We start from the raw sequence: 24,094 nt of genomic DNA, 5'->3' as shown, positions 1-24,094 counted from the left end.
CCACATCCCAAGGTGACAGTGCTAAAATGCAGCTACAGCCCACCCCTTACCATAGGAGCTTCTCCCAGCTTCTCCCAGACATCCCAGCAGAATCCCAGACTGGTTTGGGTGGAAGGAACCCTGGAGATCATCCAGCTCCAACCCCCTGCCATGGGTAGGGACACCTCCCACTAGCTCAGGTTGCCTTCAGGTTGGCCAGGGATGGGCCAGCTCTAACACCCCTTGGAAACCTGGACCAGGGTCTCACCATCCTCACTATAAAAAATTTCCTCCTGATATCTAGTCTGAAGCTCCCCTCTTTCAATTTAAAATCATTTTCTGTCACTATAGGCCCTACAAAAAAATTGTCCCCATCTTAGAGACCCTCATCAGGGACTGGAAGGTGCTCCAAGGTCCCACCAGATCCTTCTCTTCTCAACAATCCCAACTCCCTCAGCCTGGCTCTAGAGCAGAGCTGCTCCAGACCTCAGATCATTGTAGTTTCAATCAAAAATTCCTTTTCCTGGCATCTCAGGCCCAGAGCTTCTCTTAATGGGCAAGAAGAAGCCAGATCAGATGTGATGCTCCTCCAGGAGAGAGAAGCAGCTGAGAAATCCCTCTTCCTGCAGTCATGTGCTGAGGCTGAGGGTCTCCTGCACAACACTGAACTCTGAGATGTGGCTGAGAGAGCATCACTTGGTGTCTCCTGGCCCATCAGACCCCTTGATTTCCTCAGAGCATTGTTCAATAAGGAACAATGCTTCCTTCAGGCAATGAGAAGCAAAGCCTAAGTTCTCCCATGAACTATCTGACAAATCACTCCCTCAGTTGGTGTTGAAGATTAACTCCTTTGGCAGCTCCAGCTGCTGGATAAACTTAGATCCTTAGTGAATGGGTTATTTTCTCTCCTGGAGTATCCAAGTCAGGAGGGAAGTGCAGAGTCACTGGGCTTTGCCATGTGAGTCACCCACTGGGATACCAGGAGGTGGGTGACTCTGTTTGTCCTCCCAGGCAGCCAAGGACCTGAGCTGAGCCACCTCCTGAGACACAGAGCCCTTGGTCTCAGCAGCTTGGGGTGGTTTCAGTGGTGCAAGGACACCCAGATAGAGGAAAACTGAATTTTACACTGGGAAAAAAACACATCGTAGTTGTTTTGGTGGTAAAGAGTAAACCTGAGCTCATGGAGAGGCCAAAAGCCATTGAGCAACAGCAGTCCAGCAGCAGATCTGTGCTGAAAGGGGATGAAGGGGTAAAAAAGGCAGCTGAAGGGGTTTTGGGGATGTAACAAGGGGTCCCACCACTGCACCACAGTTCCTGCCACAGGGGTTGAGCTCCCAGAAATAAAACCAACAGGGGCTTCTGGCTCAAAAACTGCACAGGTGACAGTTTGATGGCAGGAGGCCCGTGGTGTTTCACCAGGATGAAGGTGGGGTCAAAATAAAGTGGAAAAAAAAATAATAATGAAGATGAATCAAGCTGCAGCCAAACCTCCAATTTGGTGATGCCACCAAGGTGGGTTTGTCTGAAACCCAACAATCTCTTCTCTCCTGTCACAGGTAGGGGTGGGAGGTGAGGATTTGCAAACTGATCCTTGTGTCTCTCAGCTCTGGTGGCAAATTATTGCCCAGGGTGTCACTTGCAGCCCAGCAGCCTGACAGAGATGAGCAGCAGGCACCAGAGATCTCCAACATTTATTTACTACATAAATAAAAGACATTGTGAGTTCACAAATGACTTTGGCAGAGCTGAAAGCTGGCTAGGAACTGATCCTGGTTCATCCACAGGGAAGCCAGAACACACCAGCACCAAGCATCTCAACCCACGTGGCAAAGTGGTCCAGATTCTGCCCTCCCCAAAAGTTGATGGAACTCAGACATAAGGCCACTGGAAGTTACTCTAAAGTGCAAGAGAGCCAGAGAGCAAGGGCAAGAGAGCTACAGTTTGAGTTACAAACCCATCTTTCCCCCAAGGCACCGTGTTTCACACTTGGATGTTTACTCAAAGCACTCCCTGTGCAGTGTCCCAGAGTCTGCTTCTCCAAGGAATCTCCCATGGGCTTCTCCTTCTGCCACCAAGTCCCAAAGCACTGCCCTTTAACTGGGGTCTTCCTTTGGTTGTACAGCTGTGCATGTGCTCCTTCAGCCATGCAGGCACAGGGTGTGCAGCCATCCAGCTGAGTCAAGAGATGGATGGATGGATGGATGGATGGATGGAGAGGAGCAAAAGTTGGCTCCAGCATCTTCTGTTCCTCAGCCCTGGGCAGGAATGTGAGCTTAAACCTTTGTCCGTGGGGTGTAAAAACCACCAAGTGAGATTTGGTTGGAGTCCCAGGACACACATCACAGTGGGATGGTTGCTGTGAGGCTCAGGCCTGAGTTGGGAAGCAGCTGTGAGCCATGGGTTGTGTTTCTCCTGTTCCCCAGGTGACCTCTACATGATGGTTGGTGGCTGCAAAGCAGTCAGGGCTCCTGCACTCCTTAACTGTGCCTGGTGTTGGCACTAAATAATTTGTTTTCAAGACATTTAGCTCTGAAGGGACCTGCTTTGCAGAGGGTTTAAGGTGGCAACAGCCATCACTCTGCACCACTGACACTGCTGGGGAGATAATGACCCTTAAGGCATCCTTCCTGGTCCTCCTTCCCTTGGCTGGAAAGGCTGTGATGTTTGTTCCTCAGCAACCTGGGAGGTGTGGATCAGGTTGAGCCATTTCAGTCTTCACTGCACAGCTCTGGATGCCAAACACTTGACTGCAAACCCTGACCATTTCTTGTAGATAAGGACACAGGGGATGCTTGGGCTGGAAATGCCCTGGAGATGGTCTGCTCAGAGCAGGTTCTGCTCCAGCTCATCTTTTTCTCAGAGCTGTGTGTCTGGCCCACATTAAAAACCCTCCAGCCATTGGACTTTGATGTGTTTCCTCTGGGAGACTTGGCCAACAAGTCCTGTGGGAGAGCCAAGGTCTGGCAGACCAAGTATGATGGGAAGCAGGGGGTGAAATCTTTAAGCCTGCACAACATCAGAGGGTCAGGAAAATGATGGGAATGGCTCTTCCTGGCATTCAAGAAATGTCCTGGGAGCCTACCTCAGCAGTCTGCCACCCATGGGGAGCCTGAGAAACATCCACTGGGTCTTACAGAAAAAACTTCCCTGCAGCAAGGGGGTGTCCTGTGCCTTCCAGGTGACTTCTACGTGGATGAGCTACAGCAGTCTGATTGCCAGGAGTGCTTGGAAAGCCCCTGCCAGTGGCCAGCCCAGCAGCAGTGGCTGGAAGGGAGATATGAGGCTTTGGGACAAGTCCATTGATGCCTTCTTCTATTCCACCTTTGCTTTGTCACACTCCTCCTCCTCCAGGGCCTGGATGCGCTCACGCTCTTTGATCAGCTGCACCCCACAGTATGTGATGAACCAGATGGACAAGGTGCTGACAGGGAAACCTAGAAGATGGAGGAGACATGGTTATCTTGGTAACCTAGGGGAGACATGGTCATCTTGGTAACCTAGAAGATGGAGGAGACATGGTCATCTTGGTAACAACCTAGAAGATGGAGGGAGATGTGGTCACCTTGGTAAGCTAGGGAAGATGTGGTCATCTTGGCAACCTAGAAGATGGAGGGAAATGTGTTCATCTTGGTAACCTAGAAGATGGAGGGAGACATGGTCACCTTGGTAACCTAGAAGATGGAGAAACATGTGGTCATTTTGGTACCCTAGAAGATGGAGGGAGATGTGGTCATCTTGGTAACCTAGGGGAGACATGGTCATCTTGGTAACAACCTAGAAGATGGAGGGAGACCTGGTCACCTTGGTAACCCAGAAGATGGAGGGAGATGTGTTCATCTTGGTAGCCTAGAAGATGGAGGGAGACATGGTCATCTTGGTAACCTAGAAGATGGAGAAACATGTTACCCTAGAAGATGGAGAGAGATGTGGTCACCTTGGTACCCTAGAAGATGGAGGGAGACCTGGTCACCTTGGTGTAGCTGCTTGCCTAATGGGAGTGACTCTTTTCCAGCACTGCTGCCTCTCAGGTGGCTTTGGGAGGTGCCAGTTAATGAGAGCCATCAACGTTTTCCATGGTGGATCCAACCTTATGGCTTCACTGAGAGGAGAGAAATCCCCAGGATCAGCTGTGCCCAAGTCCACCAAAGCACCATGGACCACACTCACAATCCTTTAGCCCCAAACCTCCCCCTGCCCCCCAAATTCAGACTCAGTGTTTGACCTTCTGCCCATGTCCATCACCATGATCTGGGAACCTTTGAGGACCAACCCCATCCTTGTTCTGTACCTAGAGGGGACACAGTGTGCATCATCCAGGGATTTGTCACCCGAGTCAGTGACCCAGAGCTGGGAGCTGCCAACATTTGTAACCACGTGTCTGGTATCCACAGCAGAGGGCAGACACAGGCTTTGTACCTGCTAAAACAGGACCTCTGAAATGAATAATGCAAGCAGCAAAAGGCAGCCAGCTCAGAGGGCAGGAACTCCTGGCACCTGGAGCCCAGAACGTCACATTATCCATTCCCTGTGCCAGCCCATCCCAGAGAGGGCAGGAGGACACAGGCTCTCAGTGGTTATTTATACCCTGGGCACCTCAAGAAGACTTAAAAATAGTGCAGATAAGAGTGAAGCGTGAGGATTTGTAGCAGCCACCTTCAGATGTCAAAAGGAGAGGAGGTAGGACAAGAAAAATCCCTTTCTTCAGCAAGGGGACCATTCTGCATCCCATTTTGGTGGGGTAAATGTCACCTTTGTGTTGCTTCAAGGAGCCTAAATCCCAGCACTGGGCTGTGCTGGGAGGTGTTCAAGGACACCTGGAAGGTGGTTCCTACCCCATGAGAAGGGTGGGAGCTAAGAAACCTCTTCCTGCACCTTTTGAACAATAATTCAGCAACCTGAGAGCAGCCCCAGAACTTACAAGTCCCCATCCTCAGCTTCCCTACCAGGGTTTCTCCACCAAGACACTGGAAGGGGACAGTGCTGGTGGCCTCTTACCTGTGAGCAGGAGTCTTTTGCTGACCAGCAGGGCAAAGTCCAGGCTGTTGAGGGCAAGGATGTTGTAGAGGACGATGGCCCAGAAATTTACAGCCCCAAAAAGTGCCCTAATCCGTCGAGACATGGAGCCTGGTAATTTGCTCTGTGGAGGGGAGAGGAGCAGAGGGTGAGGGAAAGGTTGTGGAGTCTCCTTCCCTGGAGGTGTTCAAAGCCCACCAGGAAGGGAAGGAAGATAAGAGAAGGAGAAGAGAAGGAGAAGAGAAGGAGAAGAGAAGGAGAAGAGAAGGAGAAGAGAAGGAGAAGAGAAGGAGAAGAGAAGGAGAAGAGAAGGAGAAGAGAAGGAGAAGAGAAGGAGAAGAGAAGGAGAAGAGAAGGAGAAGAGAAGGAGAAGAGAAGGAGAAGAGAAGGAGAAGAGAAGGAGAAGAGAAGGAGAAGAGAAGGAGAAGAGAAGGAGAAGAGAAGGAGAAGAGAAGGAGAAGAGAAGGAGAAGAGAAGGAGAAGAGAAGGAGAAGAGAAGGAGAAGAGAAGGAGAAGAGAAGAGAAGAAGAGAAGGAGAAGAGAAGAGAAGGAGAAGAGAAGAGAAGGAGAAGAGAAGAGAAGGAGAAGAGAAGAGAAGAGAAGAGAAGAGAAGAGAAGAGAAGAGAAGAGAAGAGAAGAGAAGAGAAGAGAAGAGAAGAGAAGAGAAGAAAGAAAGAAGAAAGAAAGAAGAAAGAAAGAAAGAAAGAAAGAAAGAAAGAAAGAAAGAAAGAAAGAAAGAAAGAAAGAAAGAAAGAAAGAAAGAAAGAAAGAAAGAAAGAAAATCAGAGCATCCTTCAGTGTCTGTAGCATGAAGCAATGTCAGGAAAAGGTAAATTTTCCCTTCTGCTTCTGGACTTGGATGCATTGGAGACTCTAGGATGGTGTTTTAGGGTCCCAGAGATGGGGGAAAGATGCCATAGATAGTTCCATACTAATCATGATGTCCAAGTGCCATCTTCTTCATCTGTGGCCTTGGACATGTCATTCCAGGGCTGTTATTAGCCCTGCATGCAAAGTACTCCCAGCTCCTGGTAGAAATGATTTCTTAGGAATTGCAATAATAATAATAATAATAATAATAATAATAATAAATAATACCTAAAAAGTCATGACAACAGCAGAGCAAAATTATCACTGGCACATAATCCTCAGGAGCAGCTGCTGGGAAGTGGTTTGGAGTAATTTTCAAAGAACAGGATGAATCCCCAAGCCACTTAGAACTGAGATTTTGGTGCTGGAGGGAAAATCTCCCTGCCTGTGAAGGCTGTAAAATCTGATTAGAAGTTCAAGGAGGAGAGAGGATGGGAAGATTGCTCTCCAAAGTTTTTATTCAAATATTTTTTAAAAAGGGTCTGTTGCAGAAGTGGTTTAGGACCTCTGGATGCAAAATCAAGTAAAAGTTGAAGTTTTTCTTCCAACACATCCCCTTGGTCCCTAACAGAAGTGAGGCACTGAGCTTTGGAGTGCCCAGGGAAGTGGTGGAGTCACCATCCCTGGAGGTCTTAGAAAAAACTGTAGATTAAGCACTTGAGGACTTGGTGGGTGGTGTTGGGCTGATGGTTGGACCTGATGGTCTCAGAGGTCTTTTCCAGCCTTAGTGATTCTATGAAAATAACTCATTCTGCTACCTAAACTTTTGCTTTTATCAGAAATCAGCTCAAAACCACCCCAAATGCCCAGGTGCTTTACAGAACAAGGAGAACAAATGGTTTCCACATGGAAAAATCCAAGCATTTCCCCCAGGGGTGGACCTTAGATTTTGTGTAGTACTTTGAAGCCTCCTCGGGGCTGCATTTCTGGTTCTCTTGGGCCTCCTTTTTCCCTCTGAAACCTCCACATCCAACCCAATTTTCCCATCATAAGGGCAGCTGGGAATTTGCTCTGGGGCTGGTGACACAGTCCCTGAGCTGGAGGGACACAGAGCACCAGGATTCTGCTTCCCTTGCACTGCTCAGGATTTGATCACAAGGATGCTGAAGGCCACAGGGGACACCTGAAGATCTCCAGGACTCCAGGAGGTTTGGACAAGGAGCTGCCCAGCATCATCAAGGATGTTGCTTTTCAATCTCAGCTGAAAATGGATCTGGTATCTACAGACAAATGTGAGGTTCTTATTGTCATGGATATTTTCCAGCACCAGAGTTTGGCCCCAGACCCATTGACCTTCTCCCACCCCATTTCCTCACCTCCAGTTTGGCAAAAAGCTTCTGCTGGAAGAACTTCTGCACCCAGAGCTCAAAGTTGAGACCAAAGCAGTTGACGACAGACCAGATGTAAACAACCTCAGAAGGCCCCAGCCACAGGGTGGTGACAGCAAAGGTGGCAATCGAGGCCACAAGCTCTTTGAGGATGTTGTCATGGTTCTCTCCAAGGTGGTCATACACATACCTAATGGCCAAGAAAAGTGGTCAGTGCTCCCCATGATGAAGGAGACCCCTCTGGAGCCCCTTCTGCCCCACTTGCCCACTACAAGCTCCTCACCACCTGTCAGTGTAGAGCATCCTTGTCAGAGTAGAAGGATGTTTTGGCTGATATGTTCTAGCAAGAAACTGCTTCTCACCACAGCCCAGCTAAACATGGATTGTTTCCCTCACAAAGAGAAAACTCCTTTAAAAAAACCAAACAAACTCCTTTTTGCCCTCTTGCCAGTGAAGGGGAGATAAAGGCTCTCTCATGGTGTGTATTTGTGGCTGGAAAAAGCTGAGGGAGATGCAGATGGAGCTCATCATAGCATGGTTTGGGTTGGAAGGGACCTTAAAGCTCATCCAGTTCCAACCCCTCTGCCATGGGCAGGGACACCTCCCACCAGCCCAGGTTGCTCCAAGCCCCATCCAACCTGGCCTGGAACACTTTTAGGGATGGATCAGCCACAGCTTCCTTGGGCAACCTGTTCCAGGGTCTCAACACCCTCAAATTAAAGAATTTGTTCCCAATATTGAACCTAAATCTCCCCTCTTCCAGTTTCAAAGCATCTCCCCTCATCTTTTCTCTACAGACTCTTGTGGAAAGTTCCTCCCCACTTCTGTAGATCCCTTTCAGGTACTGGAAGGTCATTGTAAGGTTCTCTTAGAGCCTCTCCAGGCTGACCAACCCCAACTCTCTCAATCTCTTCTTCACCCCTCTGATCTGGGCTCATTTCCCCTTTCCTCCTGGTGAAATAGGAACCTGGCTTTTCCTTCTTTGAGGGAGCACTAAACCCACCAGACTCAAGAGGTTTTCTGGGACAGGACTCTTGTATTCCAAACTCTGGGAGATGGCTGCCACACTTTGTGGTGATGACTTCATTGGTCTTAGGGATAAACAGACCAAAGAAGACTTTGTGCCATGGTGGGATTCACCAGGAGGAGAGGACACCTCAGCTTTGGGATGAACAGCACTTAATTGCTCCATGAGGAAGGAGAAGACCCTGACCCAGAGTAGAGATGGTTGCTCAGACACTTACTTGCACAGCCAATCATTAATCCCTCTGTCAAAATGCCTGAAACACAGATGATAAAAAGCAAATTAAGACAAGACCCTTCCACTCAGCAACCAGCCAGCAAGGACACTGGTTTCCCTGGCAAGGTATATCTTATATATAAATATAAATATTATATTTTCCCCATGCTCCTTCCTTGAGCAGGTCCCACTCCTGAGGTGGTTGGAACCTCTTATCCATTGCTTCCTGCCCAAGAAGATTTCTCTGGGCTACAGCCAGGTCTGGGCTATGGGTTCAGGAAAGACAGGAGGTAATTCCTAACTTAGAGACCAGCTTCTCAAAAACCCAAAACATGAAGATTTCATTCAGGTTGAACACCACTGGCCATGGGGTACTCACGTTTCTGCAAAGAGGTAGAGCATGGTGATGCATTTGGGGGGCTGAGGTGGGTCCAAGTGGTCCAGTCTGGCAATGGTGTTGGTGACCCCAAACATGACAGCAGCTTTCACCCAGTCATACACCAAATTGGAGTAGGCCAAGCCAGCTGGAGGAAAAATGAGAGCCCAGCATGTGAAGAGGAGCATGGATGGGGTCTGGAGCCTTCAGGACTAGGGGGGACACCTTTGTCCATTGGGACCCTGGGGTCTATCTCAACACACATAACATCAAGAGGACAATCTAATGGTGTCTTGGACTTGCAAGACTTTTAAAACTCAGTAGCTTTTATAAAAAGCTGAAACCAAATGACTTATTGGAGTATTTGGTAGCAAATTGTTTATTGCTCTGGTAGTCCAAGAAGCTCCTAGAGACTCCTGCAAATCTCATTTCTTCCAAGAGAAGAGTAAGATAAGATATTTCCTTCCCTCTAAGGCTTCTCAACCTATGAGAAATCCATCACAGTTCTGGACTCTGACCTCTGAGGTTTTCATTGACCCCTTCATCAAAATTCCCCCCACCCCAGCTCTGTCAGGCTGTAGATGCTGATGCACCAGGGCCAGAACCTTTGTCTTGGAGATACATCTGACACTGGAAGAAGATCCCTGGAGGAGCAAACCCTCAACATTCTAAATCTCTCTGCAAACAGAAGCTAAAATGCCCCCATCTTGGTGGGATTCAACTCATGGGTTAAGGGCCACGTGGCCTTGGTGTCAGCTCCCACAGTTGACATGGCAGCTCTGCTCAATGCAATCATCAGGGCTTGCAGTGGAGCTCAGCTCCCTCTGGAGTAACACCTACATGTGCTGAGCCCTCCCAGGTCTCTTAGGACACCCTAAATCAATGCCAGTGCCATCCTAGCTACATTAGGATTTTCTCCTGACCTCCAGCTGCCACTCTGGACAGAGATGTGTCTTCTCCAGACCCTCTTTGCCCTGTGGCATCTCAGATGCTTCCATCAGAGGTGCACCTGGGCAGCTGAAACCCTCTATCCAGCTGAATGCCAGAGCTGCCACCACAGCTCATCACAGGAGTTTGGCTTCTGGAGGCTCCTGGTCCAGTTCTGCTCAGAGCACAGCCAATGGCAAGTGGAGACCTTGTCCATCTGAGCAGTGAATAAATCCAGTCTTGGAGAACTTTTATAACCTCTCTGGGACCCTTTTTTATAGAATCATAGAATTGGCTGGGTTGGAAGGGACCTCAGAGATCATCAAGTCCAACCCTTGATCCACTACTGCTGCAGTTCCCAGCCCATGGCACTCAGTGCCACATCCAGTCTCTTTTGAAATATCTCCAGACACGGAGAATCCACTACTTCCCTGGGCAGCCCATTCCAATGGCTGATCACCCTCTCCAGAAAGAAATTCTTTCTCATCTCCAACCTAAACCTCCCCTGGCACAACTTGAGACCCTGCCCTCTTGTCTTGCTGAGAGTTGCCTGGGAAAAGAGCCCAACCCCCCCCTGGCTCCAACCTCCTTTCAGGGAGTTGGAGAGAGTGATGAGGTCTCCCCTGAGCCTCCTCTTCTCCAGCCTCAACACCCCCAGCTCCCTCAGCCTCTCCTCATAGGATCTGTGCTCGAGTCCCTTCACCAGCCCAGTTGCCTCCTTTGGACCTGCTCCAGCACCTCAATCTCCTTCCTAAACTGAGGGGCCCAGAACTGGACACAGGACTCGAGGTGTGGCCTCACCAGCACTGAGGTTGACCTCTTGAATTAGAAAATCCTGACATGCTGCACATTGCTCATTGTGCTCTGCTTCTTCCCTGCTCCAAGGAGAGTCCATCTCCTACACCCTTCCTTTAGGGAGCTGTTGGCAGCAGCTACAACTCCCCTGAGCTTCTCTCTGTACAACCTACCCCATTTCAGTGGCTCACAAACAAACATAAAAGGTGACCCCCCATGAAGGTACCTGAGATACTAGATCTGCCTCTTGCAATAGCACAGGGATGTTTTTTGGATGCTCCAAGCCCTCTTGCAGCCCAGACAAAGGCAACTGGAGCAGTTTGGGGCTCAGCCTCTTAAACTTCAAGCCAAACAATTTATCCCAGGACCCAGTGAAGGTGTTAAACCAACACCACTTGCCAGCCCCCAGCTCTGTGCATGGGAAGATGGGGTCATCCACACAAACCTGTCCAACTTGGGCATTGATGGGGCCTTTCCATGGAGGGGGATGAAGTTCTGGCTCACCCAACCTCTGCCTTGAAGCTGAGGACAAGTGTGAAATCTGGCAAGGGGGCTGAAGATCTCCCGAGGTCCCTTTCAGCCCCTAAAATTCTGTGGTTGTGTCCAAGCATGGCCACTCACCCAGGGCCCAGTCCGAGAGGCGGTTCATGAACTTCAGGTCAGAAGGAAGGGTGAGGATGTAGAAGAAGTGGAAGAAGATGTCCACAGCAATGATGGCCCCCACGTGGAGCAGGGCTTGGATCCTGATGTTCCTCATCTCCTCATCTTTGCGTCTCAGCTCTCGGGTGCTCACCTGCCAGGATGAGAAGCCAGGAAAAGCAGGATGGGCTGAAGAGGCAAGGATGAGCAACATCTGAAGAAATGGACAAAGTCCACATGAGGACTCAGTGCTCTCCTTTAGAAACTACACCATGGATGATGAGCTTGCCCAAATCTCCATTGATTTAGGAAGGACTGGCTCAGGGTTACACATCCACCAGGAGCTGGACATGTCCCACCTCCAGCATCCTTCTGACCACCCCACCTCAGTGCTGGGCAATCTGTCTGCTCCAAAGGCAGTTCCCATCCCAGCAGAGCAGGCACATGATGTGACACAGCAGGGACAAGGCTGGAAACACAGCAAACATGGAGCTGGGCTTTGTGCTCCTCCTACAGAATCACAGAATGTTTAGGTTGGAAGAGACCTCCAAGCTCATCCAGTCCAACCTTTGACCATCACCACAGTCAACTACCAAACCATGTCCTTAAGGACCAGGTCAAAATGGCTTTTAAATGCCTCCAGGGATGGTGACTCCACCACTGTCCTGGGCCATTCCAACCCTCTGGGCCTGACAACCCTCTTGGGGACAAAATATTTCCTAACATCCAGCCTAAACCTCCCCTGGTGCAGCTTCCATCCATTTCCTCTGGTCCCATCACAGTTGACTAAGGATAAAAGGTTTTTTTCCTCCTGGATCCAACCTCTCTTGGGGTAGTTGAAGAGAACCACAAGGTCTCCTCTCATCCTCCTCCTCTCCTGCAGGGATATATTGAGAAAATCAAGGTGGCTTTCGGGTGGCCTCTTGCAGAGGTCACTAAGGGGGACCCATCACATCTATAAGATGCCACAGCCAGGGATGGACATCTGCATGCCCAGAGGGCTTGAGAGGACAGCTGGAATCCCACCTGAGAGCTTTGCTAGGGTCAGACACACATTTTTGGCCTGGATCATTTGAGGGGAGCAGAAGGAAGAGGAGGGTGACTGTGATGAACTCTGGGTCTTCTGCTGCAGGAACCTTCTGCAACCAAGTGGGACTTCTGCTTGAGGAGCCATCCCAAACCACCTGGGAACTGATGAGTGGGGGGTTCCTCTCTGCTGTGTCCTACAAACAGGGGCAGAAGCTCCCCTGGTTCTGGCTCTTGTGTTGTACAACTCCATGAGTTGTACAACTCATTCCCAGAAGCTCTGGGGATTATCATGGGCAGGCAGATGTCCTTGCTCCCCAGCATTGCCCTCAAAACTGCTGCAGTGTTCCAAATCCTCTTACGTTTCCTCCTCTCCCCATGTTCCCCAGGAGAGGTGGGACCTCTTCCCACATAATCCCCAGGTCACTGTGCCAGCCCCATCCTGAAATCCAGATGATTCCCCATCATTAAAGCCTCTGCCAGATTCCCTCCTGTCTGTGACACACCAATTGTTTTCAGGATAAAAAAAGGCTCTGAGCTGGAGGAGAAGCTGAGGGAGGGCAGGATCTGCCATGGGAAGAGGACATGGGGCCAACCATTCCCCACCCATCCTTTGCCACCATCTCCTTGGGGTCAGGGTTGTGTTCCCCAGATTTCCAGCCCTCCAGAACTGGATTTGTTCCACTAATCCCACTAAAGGAGCTGCTTTTCAGCTGGAATGGGGTTGGCCAAGCCCTCGTAGAGATGGGTTCCCAGCAGACATGAGGGCTGCAAGGTCACAGCACCAGTAAGGAGACAAAGGGATGGGTCTGTTCTCTAACTGGGCCATCCCTCCCATCCCTGGGGAAGAGTTTTCATCCTCCTGCTCTCATGATTGCTGTTGGGTAATCATGAATTGGACTCCACAATTAGCTGCAGTGCAGGGGGGGATCTATCCAGGAGATGGCAGTGGTGGCCAAGCCATCCAGGACCCCTGGCTGGGGCATGGGAAAGGGGTTGGAGACTTTTTCCTTGGTCCTTTGGGATGTTTTAAGCCATGGAGGGAGGAATTGCTCATGAAACGGGTAGCAACCTGATGGTTTAGGGCTGGGCAAAAGGAATTGGAGCCTCCAGATGAAGCCTTGGAAGGGTGGTGGGAGTTCAGGTCTTGGAGACACCAATAGTTTGATGCCCTGAATTATAGATTGCAATGCTAAAAGAAGCCAGGGCTGCCCAACTCATTGGAAAGCTTGATGGGAAGTGGGGGAGGAAGAGGAAGATGGGGTTAGGAGGACATTGCAGCCCTTCTGGAGGGTGAGGAGCCACGTTCACCTGGATTTCAGCCTGAGAGATCAGAAGGATGAAGCCTGAGAATGAAACATTTCTTCCAGCAGCCTGGGGAGAAGGGACCTGGGCATCCATGTCTGCTGAGAAGGGGCTGCTGGTGGACTCAGTACACAGTGAGAACGGGGGACACCAGCCCTGACTTTATGATCTTTAGGGTCAAACACTACAAAAGTCCTTTTAAAGAGATCCTGCAAGACCCAAGGGATCTCAGTCCCTCACTCTCATCCTCCCACCGTGCAGCAAGAGGGTGTTAATGGTCCAGGTATACCAAGCAGCATGGAGTAGGATGGGGAGGAGGGCTCATCCTGCTCCCTGGGGGAAACAAAAGCCCTGCAGACCCTTTCCGAGGCACACTTTCCCAGCTCAATGCTGGAGAAAAGCTGCTGAGCTGGGTGGGTCCTTGGTCTCCTCCTCACCTCCTGCTCTTCTCTGTTCTGGGCTGGTTTGTTCTTCTGAATTAACAAAAGGTTTTCTCAGAACTCCAGGCATCAAATGGGGTCCAAAAAAAAATCCAACACAGTTTTTCTTTAAAAGGAGGAAAAGGGGTGGTGGCAATCCCTCCCATCTCTGGTGCTGAGGTCCCTCCTTCAGCAAGCAGTGAGGAGGGAGAGAGTCCTGATATTTTGCTTCATTTTTGGGTGTGAAACAGCTCCAGAGCTTGGCTGGTCCCAGATGATTCTGTTTCGAGTCTGCTCTTCAAGAAGTGACCTTGGTGATACAGACAAAGCCTTGGGGCACCAGGGAGTTTCATGGGGAGCAGAGGAAGCCCCTGGTTGCTCAAACACAACCTTCCAGCCCATCTTAATTATTTCTAGAGGAATAATTTCATCTAAAGACACACACACACCATCACCAGGTCCTCATGCTCCTTGGGTGAACTAGCTGGGATGGAAAGATGAGACTTCCCTTGCTCCCACAGCCTGAAAAGATGAGACATCCCTTGCTCCCAGAGCCACCAGCATCCAGAGGTCCCATGGAGAGTCTCTGGCTCTCACCGTGGCCTCCTGGCACCAAAAAAGGGGCAGAATGGGAATTGTGAGCAAGGACACGAGCCAAACTCTCCTCTCCTCATCCCAACATGATGCTTTCCCCACAGCAATGTCTACCCTGATGAACTGAGCACTGGAAGTAGCAAAAAAAACCCAAAAGAAGAACAGCCCCCAATGTACACCCCTCAGAATCACAGCACCTGGGACAGCCACAGGCTCTCTGTGACCACAAGGAGCTCAACAACCCTTTGCACCTTCACTGTGGGGTTCTGTAGGAACAAAGCCCAAGCAAACAAACACAGGGAGGGGTCTCTGGCTCTCACTGTGGCCTCCTGGCACCACAAAAAGGGGCTGAATGGGAATTGTGGGCAAGGACACGAGCCAAACTCTCCTCTCCTCATCCCAACATGATGCTTTCCCACAGCAGTGTTTTCCCTGATGAACTGAGCACTGGAAGTAGCAAAAAAAGCCCAAAAGAAGAACAACCCTCAGTGTACACCCCCCAGAATCACAGCACCTGGGACAGCCACAGATTCTTTGTGACCATGAGGGACTCAACAACCATTTGCACCTTGATTGTAGGGTTCTGTAGGAACAAACCCCAAACAAATAAACACAGGGATAGGTCTCTGGCCCTCACCGTGGCCTCCTGGCACCACAAAAAGGGGCAGAATGGGAATTGTGAGCAAGGACAGGCCCAGACAAGAGCCAAACTCTCCTCTCCTCATCCCAACATGAGGAGCAATGTGAGGAGCAATCCCCATAGTAACATCTTCCCTGCTGAACTGAGCACTGGAAGTGGCCAAAAAACCCCAAAAGAAGGACAACCCCCCCCTGAATCACAGCACCTGTGACAACCACAGAGTCTTTGTGACCACGAGGACCTCAACAACCATTTGCACCTTCATTGTGGGGTTTTGTAGGAACAAAACACAAACAATTAAATCAGGGGTAGGTCTCTGTCTCCCACCGTGGCCTCCTGGCACCACAAAAAGGGGTAGAATGGGAACTGTGGGCAAAGACATGAGCCAAACTCTCCTCTCCTCATCCCAGCATGATGCTTTCCCCACAGCAATGTCTTCCCTATTGAACTGAGCACTGGAAGTGGCCAAAAAAACCCAAAAGAAGGACAATCCCCCAGAATCACAGCACCTGGGACAACCACAGAGTCTTTGTGACCACGAGGACCTCAACAACCATTTGCACCTTCATTGTGGGGTTCTGTAGGAACAAAACCCAAGCAAACAAACACAGGGATGGGTCCTTCAGCCCAGCCCAGCCCAGCCTGGGGAGCACTCACCTGGGCATAGAACTGGTCAAATGTCATGACAGGCCCGAAGAAGAAGAAGGGGAGGTAGAAGTTGTATTTGAGGAGGTCAAAGATGGAGTAGATGCCTTCTTTCCTCTCTGAGCTCTCAAGGGCAAAGCTCATGCAGCGCATGATGGTGAAGCTGCTTCCTCCATAGAAGAGGACATCTTGAAGATCAAAAGCTCCTGTTACAAATCCACTCTGGAGGAGAAAGGAAGAGTTACTGCCAGGAATGGGGTCTCACTTCTCTGCTTCCTTGCTTTTGGGGGACACACAGCACTCTAATTGTGGTCCCAAAGGAATTAATTGTCCCTGGAGCTAATGAGGTTGGGTGTTCGAAGGAGAAAAACTGGGGTACCATTTCCTAGATGCCTCCTGCACCTTGGAGGAGCTGGGATGTGGGAGATGCTCTTGGCCATGACTTTCACCAAGCAGCTGTGGGATTTGGTCTGGGATGGGAAGATGACAGACAGATGGGATGGGAGCAGGGATAAAACCATCCCCAGGGGGTGAAGGAAAAGCAACACAAAGCCCCATGGAGAAGGAGGAATGTTCTTCGGGAGGTCAGCAGCAGGCAGGGACAGACAGCACTGCCCTGCAGAAGGACTGGGTTGCTTTGTAAGGTCCTTCCTGGGCTTCTCTTCACCTACCAGTAAAACAAACTCTGAACTGGGAAGAGAACTATGAGACAGGGAGAGGTGTCACCCATCCCAGCACTGTGCTCCAGGTGGAGAAACTGAGGCACGGGGCAGGAACAGGTCTTGTCTGGCTGCCTGAGAGCAGCAAGAAGGAGTCACCCTGAGTCAGAACCCCTGGTGGGATTATTTCCCAAGCTTAGGGGCACCCCAGCCCCCTCCTGCCCCAGTCCTGTGGGAGCTCTGAGAAATGCCCAGGGCTTGGGGATGTCCCAGGAACCTTCCCAGGAGGCAAACCCAAGGAGAGGGACACAAATGGGCTTATGGGGGGTCCAAGGCAGCACCTACCTGCCAGGAGCTGAGTGGTTCCACCTTCAAGGAGGCAAGACAGCAAAACCCAGCCAGGTAGCAGAGCCACTTCTGCTTGCTCAGTGCAATGGAGTAGAAGACAACGCAGTGGGAGAGGATGATCATCAAGTAGACAATTCCCATGCTTTCCAGCACAGCCAGGGCCCCATACAGCATGTACATCACAGCTCGATGCTGGGAGAAGACAGTGGTCCCAAGCCATGGTCAGTCTGGTGAAAGCCCCCCCCCGAAAAAACATTCCCCCAAGCTAGAACACCTCTCTCCATCCTAAAATGTCCCCTCAAAAAAACATTCCCTCAGGCTAGAACAACTCTCTCCATCCCAAAACATCCCTCAAAAAAACCATTTTCTCAAGTTAGAACACCTGTCCATCCCAAAATACCCCCCAAAAAACCATTCCCTCAAGCTAGAACACCTCTCCATCCCAAAACACCCCCCAAAAAACATTCCCTCAAGCTAGAACACCTCTCCATCCCAAAACACCCCCCAAAAAACATTCCCTCAAGCTAGAACACCTCTCTCCATCCTAAAACGTCCCCCTCCCAAAATTCCCTCAAGCTAGAACACCTCTCCATCCCAAAACACCCCCCAAAAGAACATTCTCTCAATCTAGAACACCTCTCCATCCCAAAACACCCCCCAAAAGAACATTCTCTCAACCTAGAACAACTCTCTCCATCCCAAAACGTCCCCCTAAAAAACCATTCCCTCAAGTTAGAACACCTCTCCATCCCAAAACATCCCCCCCCAAAATTCCCTCAAGCTAGAACACCTCTCTCCATCCCAAAACATCCCTCAAAAAAACATTCCCTCAAGCTAGAACACCTCTCTCCATCCCAAAACGTCCCCCTAAAAAACCATTCCCTCAAGTTAGAACACCTCTCCATTCCAAAACATCCCCCCCCAAAATTCCCTCAAGCTAGAACACCTCTCTCCATCCCAAAACACCCCCCAAAAACCATTTCCCCAAGCTAGAACACCTCTCCATCCCAAAACACCCCCCAAAAAACATTCCCTCAAGCTAGAACAACTCTCTCCATCCCAAAACATCCCTCAAAAAAAATATTCCCTCAAGCTAGAACACCTCTCTCCATCCCAAAACACACCCCAAAAAACATTCCCCCAAGATAGAACACCTCTCTCCATCCCAAAACCCCCCCTAAGAGATGCCAGGTCATCCAGATACTTTCAAATCCATCCCACCACATCCTTGGCTCACCTGGGGCACAATCATAGAGCAGAGCTTGGCAAAGAGGACGTGTCCTGAGAGGGCAAAGATGATGACATTCCTGAAGGAGGTGAACCACATCATCCACTCGAAATCAGCCACATCCTGCAGGAGCAGCACTGAGTGCTTTACTGTGCCAAACCCTTGTACCCCACCCCAACACCAATCCCAAACTCTTTTCTTCCCATTTTCCAGCCAGAGGCTCCCAAATCCTTTAGTTTGGTCCCCAAACCCCAGGGGAGGCGTGGAGAAGTTTGTTTGTCTTGGTGCACACAAAGCTGAGCATCCCCTGTGCTGCAGGGCTGATGGTTTCCTGACTGCTTCTTGGGGGAGAAAATAAGAGAAGTCACATGGACTTGGGAAAAGTGTGTCAGCAGCCTGAAAAAAAAATAAAATCTGCTTCTCCAGAGGCCAGCAATGACCATGTCACTGGGAGCTGGAAAACACTCAGTCATGTTAGAGACTGACAGAACAGTTTGGGTTGGAAGGGACCTTAAAGCTCATCCAGTTCCAGAAAAATTCTTGCAGGTTAAGAGGAAAACCACACTGAAAGAGGAAAAATATTTTGAGAAACAACTTGATAAAGCAAAGGATGGAAGGGTTTTTTTCAGGTGGAGGCAGGATGCCTGCTATGGGATGGTGATGGGAAATGACCACAGCAAGGAAATTGATGCCTGACACCTAAAGCATTGTGGATGAAATCTGGGGACAAAACAGGGAGAGAGAGACCAGAAAGAGCTAAGAGGGATGCTCCCTCCATGGATCTGGTTAAAAACCAAGAAATAAAGACCACCTGTTATGGGAACAGAGCTTAAAAAATTCCTTTTCCATCCAGCTATCATTCCATGGTATAATGATAAAGTTATTTAAGGTTATCAGAGCAAAGGGGGTGACTTTGGCTATTTCATGGTTTGGGTTGGAAAGGATCTGAAAGATCATCTCATTCCAACCCCACTGCCATGGGCAGGGACACCTCCCAGCAGCCCAGGTTGCTCCAAGCCCCATCCAACCTGGCCTGGAACACTTTTAGGGATGGGGCAGCCACAGCATCCCTGGGGAACCTGTTCCAGGGTCTCACCAGCCTCATAGAAAAGAATTTCTCCCTAAGATCTCACCTAAATCTCCCCTCTACCTGTTTCAAACCATCCCCTCCCCATCCCATCACTCCATGTCCTTGTCCAAAATCCTTCTTTGGCTTTCCTGAAGCCCCTTCAGGTATTGCAAGGTGCTCTAAGGTCTCCCCAAGGCCTTCTCCTCTCCAGTCTTTGTCCTTCCTCCACTTACCATCTTCCTGCCAAAGTAGTGCCAGCCTGGCTTGATGCCATCCCGAAAGGCTTTCCTGTTCATGCTGTCTGCAGAAGAACCAGAGTTATGGGAAAGGGGGGAAAGGGGGACTGGCTGAGTTTTGGGAAGGCAGGGAACCTTCCTCACCCCCACTATGAGCCATCAGGGCTCAAACCCCCCCACCCCCAGTACTCCTGATTCATAGAATCATAGAATCAGAATTGGCTGGGTTGGAAGGGACCTCAGAGATCATCAAGTCCAACCCTTGATCCACTACTGCTGCAGTTCCCAGCCCATGGCACTCAGTGCCACATCCAGTCTCTTTTGAAATATCTCCAGACACGGAGAATCCACTACTTCCCTGGGCAGCCCATTCCAATGCCTGATCACCCTCTCCAGAAAGAAATTCTTTCTAATCTCCAACCTAAACCTCCCCTGGCACAACTTGAGACCCTACCCTCTTGTCTTGCTGAGAGTTGCCTGGGAAAAGAGCCCAACCCCCCCCTGGCTCCAACCTCCTTTCAGGGAGTTGGAGAGAGTGATGAGGTCTCCCCTGAGCCTCCTCTTCTCCAGCCTCAACACCCCCAGCTCCCTCAGCCTCTCCTCCTTCCCACAGACAAAATGAGGAGTCAGGAACCTCAACTATTCCTGCAAGAACTTCCATCCAGGGGTTTTTTTTGAAGCACGCATCCCAGCTGATCCCATAAAATGTTCAGGTTTTGGGGCTTCCAGACAAAAAATGTGGGAAGCAGCTCTGTGCAGGTGAGGAGCACAAAATCACAGCATGAAGGGGAAGGTTGGAAGGGACCAACCTTGTCCAACCCCCCCTGCCAGGGCAGGCTGACCCAGAGCAGGATGCACAGGATGGTGTCCAGGTGGGATTTGAATATCTCCAGAGGTTGAGACCCCACCACCCTTCTGGGCAGCCTGTTCCAATCCTCTGCCACCCTCAGAGTAAAGAATTCCCTCCTTAAGGTTGCCTCTTCCAGGCATGGACTGGGGAGCTGAGATGTGCCCTGAGCCACTGGGATGGGGACCAGAGACAACCAGGAAAAAAAAATACAAAACCAACCCCAAAACCAAACCTTTTTGATCCCAAGCTGTAAAAATAAAAGCCAGAGATGACCTGCTGGCATGGCCACCGGGTGTCCCCCCCCTCCCTCCCTCCTAGGGTCCCTCTGGAGGACAGGATGGGGAGCGTTACCTCGGGATGCTTGGAAAATCTCGGTGCTGCTGTAGACCACGGCGCAGGTGACCACGAGAGCATAAAACCCCAACTCGTATTTGGGGAGCATCGATTTAACCCCCATGGCGACAGCTTACCCACCCCCAGCCCCTGCTGGGGGGGTCGAGACCTGGGAGAAGGGAAGGAGGAAAGGGAAGAAAACAAGAGATAAAGCTCACCTGGCCTCCAACCCTCCAAACCCCCTAAACTGCTTCTGGGGATTCCTTGGAGCTGAAAGGAGAAGGTGGCATCACCTGGGGCTGTCCCCTGGGGGACACAGCTCAGTGTAGGGGGTGAGGGTGCTGCTGACCCCAGACCAAGGCTTTAGGGGTGTTGGGTCTTAGCAGGACCACCCCCCAACCAGCCAGGTTGTCCTGGTAAAGGGCTCTTTGTGTCCCAGTGTTCTGAGATCCTTTGGGATGACCCACCCAGGATGGGGTTCCTCCAGCAGCCTGACCCCCTAATTCCAGTTTGGATCCTTGGATGGGATCCAGGAGGGAGCACCAAGATGTCATGGGATGTCCCTGGTCACCTTATATCGGGGTTTTGCCCAACCTCCAGCTCTTAGGGGGGGTGTGTGGGGGCTCCTAAAATCTCCTGGTCCCAAACTGCTCCCAGACACCCGCGGACACGGCTGGGCCGCCCCGGCTGCTCTGCCCGGGGGCTCGGGGGATGCTGCAGTTCAAGCCCGCAATTAGCTCTGTGCTAATTACTCCCGCCAAGGCTAATTGACCCCCACCCCGAGCTCTGCAGCCTCCCGACAGCTGCTAAAAAAAACCCGCAATTTTCAGGGTTGGAGCAAAGCGGTGTGTGCGGGATTTGGGGAGGGGGGGGGAGGGATGGCAGAGAGCATCCTCCTGCGGGACTGTCACCCACCCGCGGGTGGGGGGGGACCCGCAGCCCCTGAGTGGGTGCTGGGTGCTCTGAAGGAGTTAAGGAAGGAAACTCGGTTTTAAAGCGACAAGAAAAGGAGAAAAAAAAAAAGAAAATAAAAAGAAAAAAGCGCGACCCGCTCACCCTCTGCTTTCGCATCTGCACCGCAGAGCTTCCGCCGCGGGAGGTTATTTAATTCCTATATTTTTTTAATTTTTTTTTTTTTTATTTTTTAGGTCACCGAGTTCTTCAAGAGCTGGCGGCAGCCGGGGGGAGGGGGGGGGTTCGGTGGCAGCCAAGCGGGGTTGACCCCATCTTCCCCAGGGACTCTTCCCTGGGCTTCTGATGATGATGGGGAGGGGGGGGAGGTGGTTCGGGGGTTTCGCTGCCACTTCCCTGCGCGTCCCCCCGCGGCATTAGGGCACTCACGGAGGTGCCTTTGAAGGGCTTTTCCCACCTCCTTTCCACGCTTTCCAAGGTCCTTTTTTTTTGGGGGGGGGGGGGGGGGGGGGGGTAAGGTGACAACTGATTTGGGGAAGAGGCTTTTACCACCCCCCGGGGTCCTGCGAGGGTGCTGGTAGGGGACCCCTCGAACAATTTTAACTCCTAATCACTCCCGGGTGGCAAAATCAGGTGCATGGGGGGGGGGAGGTGTCCCCAAACACAGCCACCCCCATCCCCCTCCCCAGCTCCGTGCTGCAGTCCCAACCTCCCCCCCCCCCCCAGCCCCCTAATTCCTTCTGGACCCCCGGGCCGGGCAAAGGTGACAAAAAGCCCCGGGACTGCTGGGACAAAGTGTCCCCACCCCCAGTGTGACCCCAACCCCCCCGGCCCCATATCTCTCCCCGCTACTGACCTTGGGCCGCGGGTGGAGGCGGGCGGGGGTCCGGTACCGCGACGGGGGGGTCCGGCAGGAGAGGGCAAAGTGGTTCTGGTGTGGGAGGGGGGTAGAAAAGAAGTGGAGAATTGTTGTTTTTTGTTTGGTTTTTTTTTTTTGGGGGGGGGGGGGGGGAGGCTGTTGACTTGCCCTACAGCATCTCTCAGCCCGGTTTGGGGTGGGATTGGGGGGGATCGAGTGTGTTTTTTGGCTGCTGCCCTTCCCCTACCCCTTTCCCCCCTCCTCCCCCCTCCACACACACCCTTTGCCCCTGGAGGAAGTTTGGCCGGGAGTGGAGAGGAGCAGGAGGGAGGTATTTTTATTTTAGAGCAGCACTGCAGAGGGGGGCTGGTTCAGGAGCTGTCTGTCACTGCAGCTGCTGGAAAGGACCTGTGCTGGCTGCCAAAGCTGTCCCTGGGCCAAGGAGCACAGCCTGGGGGTGGCCACAAGGGACAGGTCCCACTGCAGAGGGACCAGGTCACTTCCCAAGGGTGTTTTGGTGCCTTAACTTTGAGCCCTGCAAGGAAAAGTGCAGCCCCCATCACCTTGTGTGAGAGGGGAGGTAGTGTGGGGATGGGGAAACTGAGGCACGGAGGCCAAAAAAAAAGAAAAGGAATTTCTCCCTGGCTCAGGAGTTGCAATATCTCTCCAAACTATGTTTGGGGTCTCCTCAGTTTGGGGCATCTGCAGCCAAAGCAGGGGGTAGGAAGGGGCTGGGTTGGGTTGTGGTCCCTGCTATGATGGGGTGGGAAAGTGTAAATCAGCCAAGAAAAAGTGAACTCATCTCAGGCTCTTCTCCATCTCCTGCTCCAAGCTCTTCTCACCAAACCCCAATGAGATCCAGGGGGTGTTCAGGCAAGGGCTGATGTCCCTGAGCATCTCCCTGGGCTGCCTGGGGAGAGAAACAAGATAGAAACCTCTGGGTTTTATAAATACCTCCCTGAGGTGTCTGTTTTCATAGAATCACAGAGTGGGTTGGGTTGGAAGAGACCCTAAAGATCATCTTGTCCCACCCTGCATGGGCAGGGACACCTCCCACCAGCCCAGGTTGTTCAAAGCCCCATTTTTGAGTTATCTCATCCCACTTTTGGGGTGGAACAAGTCACATTCTGGGCTTAAGAAGGGGGATCCCCAGGATAGGTAAAAAAGAAAAAAAAAAAAAGAAAAAAAAAAAGGCTTTTTAGCATCACTTTTACCTTGGTGTGCACGGGGAGAAGCTCCACAGAGAGCACTGGTGCTGGCTGCATGGCCAACACTTCCAGCACCTGATGAGGCATCTGAATTTCCAGCAGAATTTTGGCTGCCTGCCCACAGCCTTCATCCTGCTGCCCAGGGACTTCAGATCTTCAGCCCTTGGCACAACTGACTGGGTGCTTAAAGGAGAAATAATTAAGAGATAGGTGCAGATAAGCACAATTCTTCATGCTCCATCCCTTTGGAGGGCAGAAGTTCAGGGCCACACATCAAGGAGCTCCAGCAGGAGGGAAGAGCATCACCAGTGGGTGCAGGCAGCTCCCAAACCTGCTCACCCTCCTTCCTGCTCCAGGAAGGGGGAAAAAAACAAAAACCCAGCCCCTAAACCCCTCTCTCCAAACATTTGCTGAGTTGGAAAACCATGGGACTTCATCATCTGGCAATGGGGATCTCACTTCTGGGGATGCAAGGAGTGCTGGGGAGAAAGATGAGAAGAGTTGTGGCCAGATAATAGATTTTAAATAAATTAATAAACAATAAGTAAATAAATAGATAAATATTTTTCTTTTTTTTTTTCCTTTTTTTTCCCTTT

At 51.0% G+C, this 24,094-nt stretch overlaps 1 protein-coding gene across 1 annotated transcript; it reads right to left on the bottom strand.

Annotated features, from left to right (window-relative positions):
- Positions 1-1,651: 1,651 nt before the first annotated feature.
- On the bottom strand, positions 1,652-22,594 carry HHATL (hedgehog acyltransferase like). The gene is made up of 13 exons (XM_030445661.1): positions 22,571-22,594; positions 22,288-22,362; positions 20,538-20,688; positions 19,334-19,401; positions 18,041-18,154; positions 16,801-16,995; positions 15,809-16,018; positions 11,150-11,321; positions 8,810-8,954; positions 8,435-8,470; positions 7,179-7,380; positions 4,975-5,116; positions 1,652-3,413 (listed from the first exon to the last, which is right to left on the bottom strand). The coding sequence occupies exons 3-13, from the start codon at positions 20,641-20,643 to the stop codon at positions 3,292-3,294; spliced, it is 1,512 nt and encodes a 503-aa protein (XP_030301521.1). The 5' UTR covers positions 20,644-20,688; positions 22,288-22,362; positions 22,571-22,594; the 3' UTR covers positions 1,652-3,291.
- Between the last annotated feature and the right edge of the window lie 1,500 nt (positions 22,595-24,094).

Source organism: Calypte anna, chromosome 2 (assembly GCF_003957555.1).
Source record: "Calypte anna isolate BGI_N300 chromosome 2, bCalAnn1_v1.p, whole genome shotgun sequence".
Lineage (NCBI taxonomy): Eukaryota > Metazoa > Chordata > Aves > Apodiformes > Trochilidae > Calypte > Calypte anna.
The sequence above is the reverse complement of the archived record's forward strand: the minus strand, read 5'-3'. Positions and strand labels throughout refer to the sequence as shown.